At 38.6% G+C, this 13,690-nt stretch overlaps 1 protein-coding gene across 1 annotated transcript in view; it reads left to right on the top strand.

Moving 5' to 3' along the window:
* LOC126336268 (innexin inx2-like) overlaps positions 1–13,408 on the top strand; it is a 59,318-nt gene extending 45,910 nt beyond the window's left edge. The window contains exons 4-5 of the mRNA XM_049999766.1: positions 9,787–10,026; positions 12,785–13,408. Coding sequence (XP_049855723.1) covers positions 9,787–10,026; positions 12,785–13,072 — 528 coding nt within the window. The 3' untranslated portion in view covers positions 13,073–13,408. The remainder of the gene's footprint in view (positions 1–9,786; positions 10,027–12,784) is intronic.
* The last annotated feature ends 282 nt before the right edge of the window (positions 13,409–13,690 follow it).

Below are 13,690 nucleotides of genomic sequence, written 5' to 3'. Positions count from 1 at the left end.
ACAAAATCATTTTACATTTTTGCAGAAATAAGTATTGTGCCATGTCATTGTGTAGGTGCTGTGTTCTTCTTGATATTTTGGGCACCTCTGAGTCAACAAGATCAATGTCGCAATGTACTTTCCTGCCATGATATCCTACAGCCCAAAATTAATGAAAAAAAAATTAACCCCACTTCCTATTAAATATTTTTAAAGGTAATCTTTGCACTTCAAATGACACATTTTAATAGGTTTCCAAGCTCTTGGTTTCACTATTTCAATTCAGTAATGGTACATACTTGATCTAAGATCCATTCTATAATATGGTTAAAATTACGTGATAGTTCATGTCACTTGCAGCTACAGTGTTCGCCCATCTCCTGCCAGCTACCTTTTGGTTAGAGGAGACACACAAACATGGTGGATTGCTTCACAAATGCTGTTGACCTGTAATGAGAAGCAATGTTGGAATCAGCCACCATGAAGTGTGACAGAAATGGGAGGTGCTCAGTTGACAGATTATTTTAAGTGTCCAGTGTCTGAACTGAGGCAATCGACATGTTTTGTAGCCCTGAATTGAAACTTATGTCCTAACCAACTACAACCTCACAATGTGCAATGTGTCTGAGAAAATGGTGAGCAACAATCTGTGGCAGAACTGAAATCACAATTGCTTTGTTCATGCTGTTTACTGCTAACCTCTATGAGCAAACTCAAAACAGAAAAATTACAGTTTTAGTGGTAAAAGCAAACTGTAATTTCTTGCTGCCATTGGTTACCTAAAAATATAGGCTGCAGCATTACCAACTGATGAGCAAGTGACAGAAATAGCTTTTTGGGGGGGGGGGGGGGATGATAAGAAGTAATATAAGAGCAAATAAAAAAAGTCAATATATCAATGAAAATAGTAATAAGTCTTTGATTAGATTTAGAAAAATATTCATTGCCGTTGTTGAGATTTGAACCTATGACCTTCCATACGTCAGGTTTATATGCTAACCATTGCCTTTTAAATCATTTAATTGAATGTAAATGACTGACAAGAAATGAACCTACAACCTTTTACACATCAATTCTATACACTAACCATTACACTGTGGAATGTCATTGTTTTTGTGACTCTGGTGATCCAGTTGCCATTATTAATTACAGCCTGGAAAAATTCAGCTTCACGCAATGTTATATGTAGCATATCTAAGGTGAGCCAATCTCTGAGATATAGACTGTAATAACTGTATATGTGATGCTGTATCACAACTTGTACTGAAGGATCTAGTAGTGTTTGGTCAGTGTTATGTATGAAACTTGTGTATTTTGTTAGCATAATTTTGTGCTCAGGTCATTCTGCAAAATCTTGCTATTTTCTAGCATTGCTACTTCGGTATAGACAACTGCATCATCTGCGAATAGCCTTAAAGAGCATCCAACGCTTTCTACTAGATTATATATATATATATATATATATATATATATATATATATATATATATATATATATATATATATATATATATATTGTAGACAGCAACGGTCCTATCACACTTCCCAGTGGTACTCCGGATATTACCTTTACATTTGTTGGTTTTGTTCCATTAAGGGCGACATGTTGAGTTCTATCTGCAAGAAAGTCTTAAATCCAATCCCAAGTCTACTCCGATACTTCGTAAGCTTGTATTTTTTTCATTAAATGGCAGTGCAGGACAGTGTCAAATGTTACACTGAAATCAAGGAACATAGCATCAACCTGAGCACCTTTGTCCACTGTGCTGTGGATCTCATGGTGGAGCAGAAGGAGCTGAGTTCCACAGGATCTCTATTTGCAGAATAATGTTGATTTTATAGAAGAGTTGTTGATTTTCTGAAAAAGTCATAATTGTTGAGCATAAAACGTGTTCCATAATTCTACAACATATTGACATCAATAATATGGGTCTATAATTGTGTGGATCTGTCTTTCACACAATCCTTATAGAATCTTGTAGGTATATCATCTGGTTCTGACACCTTTCCACTACTAAGGGATTGTAGCTGCTTTTCAATTCCTCTGTCAGTTATCTCAACATCCACCATTTTGAGGTTTGTAGTACAATTGCAAGGAGGGACAGGGTTATGATTTTCCACTGTGAAACAACTTCAGAAGACTGAATTCAGTATTTTGGCCTTCTCTCTGTTATCTTCAGTTTCTGTGCTGGTGTGGTGCTGAGAGAATGAATAGATGATTTTGACCCATTTCCTAATTTTACATACGACCAAAATCTATTAGGTTTTTGAATCAGGTCAGTTGACAACGTCTTACTTTCAAAATCATTGAACGCTTCTCTTATTGCTTTCCTTATTCATTTTTGTTTCATTCATTTTTGATTGTCAGCTACGTTTTCACTTCTCTTGAATCTGAGATGAAGAGCTCTTTATGTACATAGTGCTTTTCTAACATGGCTATTAACCGAGGTAGATCTTTCCATCCCTTAACACTAGAATGGCGGAGCTTCTGACATTCCTAAAAACAGTGGAAGGGGGTCGTTTGACCCATATAAAATATTTTCATATTTGACTTAAACAAGTACTTTTTTTGGTGTTTGTTGATCCATACTTTATTTCTAGTAATCACAATAATTATTTACAACTATAAATAATTATTACTAATTTCATTGAACAACAATATACCATACTAATTTACTGTTACTACTGCTAACAAGTTTCTTAACTATAAATTTTAATTTATTAACTATTCATACACCCTTCAAGACATGTTTAGTATATTTGGTCCATTTTACTCTCACATGTGTTTTACAAAAAGTCCTGTATTAATTTTCACTCAAGTCATTTGAAGCTGCTAGATGCACTTAGCACAGGTGATTTGTGTTTCATGCACACATTTTCCGCACACAAATTTGTGGCACTTTACAAAGTTTTCGCTGGTCTGTTTGCCTTTGCAGGCCCTGATCTGGCACTTCCTTGGCTTTCTAGGTGATTTCAGCCCCATATGCTCTTCCTTTGCCTGACGTTCTTGCTCTTTCATTCCCTTGAGTTCATTTGTCAATTAAAGTATGAACTTATTCCCTTCCATTTTCTAGTTCATTACTATGTTATATATGACCCATACATTTAATGCTGCCATGTACAGTATGTTGTAGAAGACATGCATTGGACATCTATATGCAACCTTCGTAGTATATTTACGAGTCATTTGATCAACCACGTCCACCCGGTACTTTTGCTGCATTGTAGAACGTTACAGTTTCAGATTTTTCTCTCCTTCCTTGCTTATTACTACTTCATACACAGAAGAACGACATTTTCATTCTTCTTTCCTTGGTATACAGTCAAGGTGCAGTCTGTGTTACCACTATTGTGCAGCATTGTCGTGGAGTGAATTTCAGCATTCAGCTTCGTTACTTCATTGAGGATTTCACTGCGGATCTTGTTCATTGTACCAACTGATGAAGTTTGCTTTTCTTTGAGATTTTTAGCAAGTTGAAGAGGTGTAAAGAAGTTGCCTGTGGTCACATTTCTTCCGTGATTTATAAATGGCTCCATGAGATGCAGAACGACGTACTCTCCAAGTGCTTGTTTCTTTCTGTGCGTGTCCTCTTTGCCAAGGAATGGGAAAGCATTAAATATATACTTTGTCGTTAATTCAACAGCCAAGCAGAATTTGAGACCATATTTGTCTGGTTTGGAGACCATATTTGTCTGGTTTGTTGGACACCTGCATCTTGCTTTGCTTGGTAACAATTGCTTGTCAATGGTTAAATTTTTTCCTGGGTGGTAAGTGCAAATAGTGTTTTCAATGAACTTTCCCCAAATTTCAGATACAAGAGCTAATTTGTTGGCTGCCAGGCATTCAGCCCAGGTTGATTTTTCATGGAAACGGAGAAATCTAAGAACCTCCTGAAATCTGTCCCTTGGCATAACGTCCTCGATAAAAGCAGGCCCCCAAGAGTGCGACCAGAGATCATCCACAGGCATACATTTTATGCAAAAGACACCCCGAACATACACGATGGCTCTCAGTTTCTCAAGTGAAACAGTCCAGTCATTGTTTTTTTAGTACTTTGTGAGCATTTGATTCTGTGCATTTCTTCATGAGACATAGCATTGCTTCTGCAAAATTAAGACGGAAGGCACTGGTGACAGAACTGTCTACTTGTTGCAAGCATAAGCAGTGGAACCCCCCTCTCCTTCAGAACAATCACAGCCGACTGCCTTCCAGAAAATGAATAATTTCCAATCTCCCACATGGTTCCATCCCTTGCAGTCATCTTTGTAGACGCTTCCAACTGCACCTGCTGTGGTGAAAGGAGTGATGATTGATATATATCAGGATCCTCTCCCATTAATCGCCCCTCATTCACAGTGTCTTCATCTTCACTTGTGTCAGGTACATAACCAACATCTTCATCAGAGAAGTCAATTTCTGATTCGACTTTGGAATTCTCTAAGAGATGTGACACTTCTTCATCAGAAAGTCCATGCTGACATAGAGGTTTGAAAATGTGTTTCACAGACAAAGACTGCTTGAATGACACAACGTAAGCTGTGGCAGATTGGAATGTATATGTGCCAAGTTGCAACAATGCGGAGGAACTGCTCTGCCTTAAACTCCCTGTTGCCACTATTGTTGGATGATTTACTTACATTGAGAAGAGATTACAGTGTGGTCAAATTGACCCCTTCCACCATTCTAGGTATACTGAATGAAATGATGAGGAAAAGTAAAATATTTTGTAAATACTAAAATATCTTCAGAAAGAGGAGAAAAAATCAGAAAAAGTCATAATTTCATTAACGAAGTAAATAAATTGGATATGACAATGAACAAAAAACATCTGACGGGTCATTTAGACCCCTTCCACCATTCTAGTTATAACCTTACTTGGAACATACTTGTCTAGGGTATATTGAATGATGCCTTTCAATTTTTTCTGTTTGTCCACCACATCTTCATCCTCATCACCAAATATTTGATGCTGACTGCTGAGATATTCTGAAATTTGTATCCTGTCACCCTTGCTGAGTAAATATATCTGTCTACTTTTCTTAACATTCGTTGTAGAATGAGTCATCATAGATGCTGTCACAGCCTTATGATCACTGTATAATCACTGATACCTTCCTCTACATTGATTGATTCCATACATCATAGATGCTGTCACAGCCTTATGATCACTGATACCTTCCTCTACATTGACTGATTCGATACATCATAGATGCTGTCACAGCCTTATGATCACTGATTCCTTCCTCTACGTTAACCGATTTGATAAGTTTTGCCAGGAGGTCTAAGATGTTACCGTCATGAGTTGATTTTCAAACTATCTGCTCAAGTAATTTTCAGACAAGACACCCAGAACAATGCTCCAATCCCTGTTTCTGGCACCAGTTTTTATGGCATAACACTCCCTAAGTTCTGTCTGAAGTGCTCTACAACTACAGATCCTGACCCAGGTGATCTGTAAATGAAGCATCTGATCACCATTTTTGACTGTTCGTTGATACTCAATTTCACCCTGATTAATTCACATTCGGAATCTGTGATAACCTCACTAGATTTTACACTGTGCTCATTCGATTGAGTACAATGTAGGGAGACAAGCGTGCACATGTGACTGAGTGTGTGTTTGTGTGGATGTTTCTCCTGCAGCTTTAGAAAGGAATTCCATTCTGAACAGTAGCAAAGTAAAGCTCTGTACCTTTTGTGTGTGTATCTGTCGATGACGCAGTGCTTCTGTCTTTGAGTGAGTCGTGTCCTTTACTCCTAAATAATGAATTATTTAGGAGTAAAGGACACAATTCACTTAAAGACGATGACGCAGTGCTTCTGTCTTTAAGTGAGTCGTGTCCTTTACTCCTAAATAATTCGTTATTCTCAACCAGAATGTTCCATACATTAATAAATCTTACATTTATTTCTTCAATAAGTTCAGGCATTCTCTTAAATAACCTTGTATTTGCACCTGAAATAGAGGCAGACTTTCAGTAATTGTCTTAAGGCATATGAAATGAGCAAATGTTTTAGTCTCAAATTATTTCTGAAAGAGTCTTAATTTGTTATGAAAGATGACACAGGCTGCACTAAATCACAAATAAATTACACTCTTCATTGTGACTTTGTGTTTAGTGTTAGTAAATGCTGAATATCATCAGTAATAAGGGCCAATGTAAGCCACTGTGGCTCATCAAGTTCAGGGAAAGATTTCCCTTTTTCTTGCAAAAATAGCTTTATTGGATCCAATAATTTGAAAAATCTGCATGGAACATTACCCTCACTAAGCAATGCCAAGAAACGTCAGTAGAAGGGTCATCAGTACATATTTCTTCTATGAAAGATTTGACCTGTCAGTGTGTTCTGGAATTTGAAGGAGTGTAGCTTACAATTTTTAGCACCACCTGCATACCAAGTCAATATTGGAAATATTTATATGCTTAATGTTGTCTGTGAATAGTAACAGTGGACACAATATGAAGTGTCTGCACTTAAAAGCCCCACAGGGTCACAATTTTTGTTATATACTGGCAATCTTCCCAGTAGGCACTGCATATTTCACTAAACACCTCCAGGGCTTCTTCATTGTCACAACATCAAGCAGTATTGTTCAATGTAAAAAGGTCTAAGAGCTGTTCCACCAAATCCAAGCAATTCATTACATACACTCCTGGAAATTGAAATAAGAACACCGTGAATTCATTGTCCCAGGAAGGGGAAACTTTATTGACACATTCCTGGGGTCAGATACATCACATGATCACACTGACAGAACCACAGGCACATAGACACAGGCAACAGAGCATGCACAATGTCGGCACTAGTACAGTGTATATCCACCTTTCTCAGCAATGCAGGCTGCTATTCTCCCATGGAGATGATCGCAGAGATGCCGGATGTAGTCCTGTGGAACGGCTTGCCATGCCATTTCCACCTGGCGCCTCAGTTGGACCAGCGTTCGTGCTGGACGTGCAGACCGCGTGAGACGACACTTCATCCAGTCCCAAACATGCTCAATGGGGCACAGATCCGGAGATCTTGCTGGCCAGGGTAGTTGACTTACACCTTCTAGAGCACGTTGGGTGGCATGGGATACATGCGGATGTGCATTGTCCTGTTGGAACAGCAAGTTCCCTTGCCGGTCTAGGAATGGTGGAACGATGGGTTCGATGACGGTTTGGATGTACCGTGCACTATTCAGTGTCCCCTCGACGATCACCAGAGGTGTACGGCCAGTGTAGGAGATCGCTCCCCACACCATGATGCCGGGTGTTGGCCCTATGTGCCTCGGTCGTATGCAGTCCTGATTGTGGCGCTCACCTGCACGGCGCCAAACACGCATACGACCATCATTGGCACCAGGGCAGAAGCGATTCTCATCGCTGAAGACGACACGTCTCCATTCGTCCCTCCATTCACGCCTGTCGCAACACCACTGGAGGCGGGCTGCACTATGTTGGGGCGTGAGCGGAAGACGGCCTAACGGTGTGCGGGACCGTAGCCCAGCTTCATGGAGACGGTTGCGAATTGTCCTCGCCGATACCCCTGGAGCAACAGTGTCCCTAATTTTCTGGGAAGTGGCGGTGCGGTCCCCTACAGCGCTGCATAGGATCCTAAGGTCTTGGCGTGCATCTGTGCGTCGCTGCGGTCCGGTCCCAGGTCGACGGGCACGTGCACCTTCCGCCGACCACTGGCGACAACATCGATGTACTGTGGGACCTCATGCCCCACGTGTTGAGCAATTTGGCGGTACGTCCACCCGGCCTCCCGCATGCCCACTATACGCCCTCCCTCAAAGTACGTCAACTGCACATACGGTTCACGTCCATGCTGTCGCGGCATGCTACCAGTGTTAAAGACTGCGATTGAGCTCCGTATGCCACGGCAAACTGGCTGACACTGACGGCGGCGGTGCACAAATGCTGCGCAGCTAGCGCCATTCGACGGCCAACACCGCGGTTCCTGGTGTGTCCGCTGTGCCGTGCGTGTGATCATTGCTTGTACAGCCCTCTCGCAGTGTCCGGAGCAAGTATGGTGGGTCTGACACACCGGTGTCAATGTGTTCTTTTTTCCATTTCCAGGAGTGTATCTTACAAATATGGAAACTTGGAGTTTTATCTTGTATATCTGTAAACTCATCCAAAGCCAAACTCATTGCTGAGCAGTCACTTTTTATATTTTTTTATATTTGCACATTACTTACAATATCATCACTAATACCAGAATCATGCCTCCCTGTTGTATGTCTTGAAGTTGGTATTTTACGTAGTTTCTTATTTTTGAGGTCTAAAATAGAAACGACATGTGCAATATCATTCTTTACAAACTCACCCTTTGTGTAAGGTTCTTAAATCTGCACCTCTGGTAAACATAGTCATAACCCTACTCTGCCCTTGAAGTTTTTCCTATAGTGATGTCAGATTAATTTTTCTCAACTGAGAAGCAACAAGAAAGTCTATCCTGAAATACTGTGGTTAGTGTCAAGGTGATGTTTCAGATTATTGGCCATGTAACATGACAATATCATTTGACACAAAACACACATTGCTTTACCATTCCTCTCTACAAAAAATTTTAAATGCTGTGTTCTCTTCTTCATATTTACACTTCTTAGATAACATAGCTACTCTTAGGACACCAGCAATAATCACAAGTTAACTTAAACAGCGATACTGCACAGAGAAAAGTAATTGCATTATTAGCTGTGAATTTAACTAGCCACTGTCTGAACTTCGATCTCTGCTGTTGCAAGGCCGGTGCGATGCAGTGACAAGAAGGTTGCTCAGTTGTCAATCTATGGAAGGAGTATCATTTGTATCATATATACGGGCACTACTTTTTACTTTGTACAATTTTAAATGTTTATTATTTTTATACTTTATTAATGCTTTTATATTACAATAATGGAAATTCATGGATGAAGCAATATGTAAAGTAAGAGAAGGCAAGCACTCACATACAGTACGTTGATCAGTAGAGCATAGTAACACCTAACAGAATACAGCATTCATACTATTTTTCAAGCATTAGCCATAAAAATAGCATACCCAAAAGCTAGTGTAAATGCTGTTATGTGTTACTGTGCTCCACACGTGATTGGTTGCCTTTCCATTATTGTATAATTACATACTTTACTTCATGAGCCCCACTACATTGAAGCAAGAGCGGCATGCAGCTTGTGAGCTTTCTTGTGACTACTTTAGTCATACAGCATTATTTAGCCTTCAGTGTAATTTAATTCACCCAGAGTCTTGATAAAATGTTATCTATCCTGTTTGCTCCACAACCACATCTTATTAGAGGCCTACCTGAACACAAAAGGAAAACATATTTTTATATGGGTATATAAAACTTGCAATATGGGTCAGTGTGTGCTTTTTTCATGTAATGTAAAACTGGATGATATTCTATCATAAGGAATTTTACCTGAGGCTATTAAAACAACTGCCAAGAGTAACGTGTTGATATTCTAAAGTCACAGTGTACAGTGTTGTGATTGTATGAGCCAGCACAATGAACTTCTGAAATTAAATGTAAAGTGTGACCTAAAATTCTATGGCAGAGAAAAATTGTCATATCTTATTAAGTATTATATCTTGAGCCTTACAGAGTTCACATCTAAAATTATGTCTCCCTGCAGGGATGTATTTCTACATTTTCTCATTTCTAACATAACTATAAAAAATGTTCTCCTTTCAAATTTTATGCAAATGGTTGTCGTTTTGGAGGAAGTGTGTATGCAGCTCAACGAAAATCTATATTTATTAGTTATGTGTTCCTCATGTAACTAAAAACAGTCTGACGTTATTTTCTTAATTTCAGGTATTGCAGATCATCTTGCTGGATAGGTTTCTTGGAGGAGAATTTGCATTTCTTGGGCCAAATTTTATCAAATATGCATCATCAACAGATTTTGGTCTAAAAAATCAAACAATGCCATCTCCTCTGGATCACATGTTTCCCAAAGTAGCCAAATGCAGGATGTACTATTTTGGTACATCTGGGGGAATGTCCAAGATGGATTCCCTGTGTATTCTACCTCTGAACAATATCAACGATAAGGTACTAACTGTCTGAGTTGCCAAGCAATGATAACTAAAACATCTATTCATTTGATTTAAAGTGGAAGTGCAATTCTTTTCTAGCCACTTTAGTAGCAGGACCATAAGTAAGCGTATTAAGTCATTATAGAATCTAAAATTCATAGTTTCGGTTAGAGAAGAATGACACAGAGGTTAAAACATTAGACTCAACTTCAGCAGAAGTGGAATTAAAAGTCCTTTCCTGATACAGTAATTTTGTGGTGCCACTGGATAAGTAAAGGTGAAAACTAGGGAGATTCTTTAATGAAGCCATGCTCATTATGCTATACCAAACTTGTGTGAACCAAGCCTATGCTCCGTCTGTAATCATCTCGATATTGATGAGGTGCTAAACCCTAATCCTCTCTTCCTTTTCTTTCAAATTTCAGCATTATACTCCTTAACAACATTGTCATTATTGAGGTATGCCTGTTTGTGAATAGGCAACTGATTCAGAAGTCTATGAAGATATTAATACTTAATTTGCCAAATGCTGGTGATTTGAAGTGGTGAATGACAGTATTACAAAGAAAGGAAATAATGGCTAACAGAAAATGTTCAGGGTGCCCAGGCCAACAGTAAAAGTCTAGCAAGATTACAGAAAAAAAAGAACTGGAGTGAAATATTTCATTGTAGTAAGAGCAAGCAACATAGATAGGGGGGGGGGGGGGGGAGCAAAAGAAATTGACTAAATTTTTTAATTGTAGACAAATTAATGGAGATATTCTTGGCATGTTTAGGTATACAGTCCTTTAAGCACAAATGTTGTGTATGTGAACTTGTGATAATTTCAAATTTCAGTAGCATGTAAGTATTGCATCATGCAAGGAAAATCGTAGTTTATATATATTTTTTTAATTTACCCATAATTTGCAATGTTAGTGGTACAAGTTGCACAGGGTGTAAGAAAATGTTATGTATTGTGATAATACCCTTTGTGCAACACTAGAAGAAAGAAGTAGACAGTGTTCTTTGTTTCATCTTTCCTCATTTTTAAACTAAGCCTAACTTTGGTGGAAAATATAAAACTTAAATATTTTATGAAATAATTTCCGAGAAAAAGCCCTAAGTTGTGGTTCATCAGGACTGGTGTACCAGCTAGGAGAATCAAGTGAACATTATAGAAAATGTGAATTCTGACTGATTTGATATGTCTTACCTGACTTCACTCCTATGCCAACCTCTTCATCTCAGAATAACACATCAGTATCCATAATTATTTGTTGTATGTTTTCCAGTCTCTGTCTTACCCTACAGTTTTTGCACTCTACAAGTTCCTTTTGTGCCACTGAAGTTATTTCTTAGCATAGCATTGTCTCATCATTTAGCCATTGTTTCTGTGTATTCTTTCCTTGCTTATTCTGCAAATAATCTTCTCGACCCTTATGTCTTAGGTCCACTTAATTTTCATCACCACTCTGTAGCATCACATCTCAAATGATGCTTTTTCCTATAGTCCATGATTATGGCATACATTCTAAGAAATTTCCCCCTCAGATTTAGTTATATATTTCATGATAATGTATTTCTTTTCAGCCACATATAATATATGAACCTGAACGTACCATGCAAGATTAAAACATGTTCATGGGTGCTATGAATATACGTGTAATAGAAATTGTCATGTTCTAGAGTACAGGTGGGCATCTAGTGGCCCAAAGGCTGGATTCAGCCCACGATTGGTTTCCATATAGCCTGCCCGAGAAATTTGTGAAAGAGAGAGAGCAAGCAAGGTCATCACATTGTGCTTCATTCAGAACATATTTTTGGATATTTCATATATACTAAATAATTCTTCTTTGCTGTGGACACATTAGGACACTGCAGTGTTGAAATTTAAGCTAATTTATAATGAATTAGTTGCAGCCAGTTGCTCTTTAAGTGTTTATTTTTCCATGATGACATTTCAAGGTACCTGACATCCCATGTTATGTTATTGACATCTCATGAACATTGTTCCTTTACTAATGGCATAGTGAAATTTTTAAAGCACCTGTTGACAAACATCCTAAGGGGGAAAAAAAGGAAAACCCATTCACAGCACATAAGTAAATTTAAACATCTGAAGACGGGGTGAACATAAACTAAATGTACTCTCAAAAATGGTGTCTTGAGGCATAATGTGATGACCTGGCACATTGGGAAGGAAGTGCCATTCATATTGGTGCATTACCCCATAAACATAAACGACATGTACACTATATTTTGACTTCAGAGCCCGCATCTCGTGGTCGTGTGGTAGCGTTCTCGCTTCCCACAGCCGGGTTCCCGGGTTCGATTCCCGGTGAGGTCAGGGATTTTCTCTGCCTCGTGATGGCTGGTTGTTGTGTGATGTCCTTATGTTAGTTAGGTTTCAGTAGTTCTAAGTTCTAGGGGACTGATGACGTAAGATGTTAAGTCCCATAGTGCTCAGAGCCATTGGAACCATTTGACTTTAGACTTTATGCATTGGGAGTGCTATTGTTCTGCCATGTGATGAAGCAGACCACAAGTTTAAGGAAGTATGTAAATCAGGCCTTTGGGTCACCATAGGTTGCCCTGCCTGTTGTAAAGTGTTAACAACATTTATATTGTTGAACTTCTACAATTATTGGACATAGCAACAGTACATCTGAATGAATTGCATATATATTTTACAAATTTAGACCAGTGTAACCTACAGTTCTGTTCTTCCTCCATAATACTTTGATATCACATGTGATTAAAATTGTATTTGATTACCCAAAATCCTGTTCCAGGTATTCCTATTCTTATGGTTCTGGTTTGTGGCTTTGGCTGTGGTGTCTGCAGTGGCACTAGTTTACCGTGCAATCATCTTGCTGAGTGTTAATACCCGAGTCTATCTATTGTGGGCAAAAGCTCGCCTGCTTCCAAGGAATGTTGCTGAACACCTGGGACATTCTCTGCCTGTTGGAAACTGGTTTTTGCTCACTCAGCTTAGCAAGAATGTCAACCCTTTTGTTTTTGTAGAACTGCTGATAGAACTGGATAGATATTTGACTAAGAAGACTTCTGTGTCAGCGTAATTCGCATGCTAGTTCATGTTCTGACAAAGTAGCTATATTGAGTAGCTTCTACCTTGTGCCTAATGTATATGATGTAACTTTAATTTCTGTTATTATAGTTTTTAGATTTCTTATGTATTTCAGTAGCCTAAATGTCAGATGTATGTAATAGTTGAACTTTGAAAGAGAAGAGCAGTAAGCAAAATTCCAGTGCATTATAAGTCTTAGATCTAAATGTATGGTTATCTCTGAGACAGCATCTGTTCAAGTGTACTAAACTGTTTCATTCCTTCTGTGAAAACAACAAAATTTCCCGTAGTGAACTAATTATAAAAAGATATTTTGATGTAATAAAATGAAATTTAGAAAATGTAAATACAATTTTCAGGGTCTCAGTTAAGATTATTTTGGTTTGGACGTTTTCATACACTGAAACAAGAAGGGCTGTTGAACATAAAGACCCTTTTACAAAACAGCATAACAAGTTGTGCAGCATTTTGAGGACATAGTGGTGTTGTGTCCATTCGTTCAGACAGGGTATTCCTATAACTGCTTTCAGGGGTTGGTAACACGGCAAGTTACATATTAACTTATAGAATAAGCAGCTAAATGTTACTTAAGTATGCTATCAAACCATTA

Source organism: Schistocerca gregaria, chromosome 2 (assembly GCF_023897955.1).
Source record: "Schistocerca gregaria isolate iqSchGreg1 chromosome 2, iqSchGreg1.2, whole genome shotgun sequence".
NCBI lineage: Eukaryota > Metazoa > Arthropoda > Insecta > Orthoptera > Acrididae > Schistocerca > Schistocerca gregaria.
The sequence above is the reverse complement of the archived record's forward strand: the minus strand, read 5'-3'. Positions and strand labels throughout refer to the sequence as shown.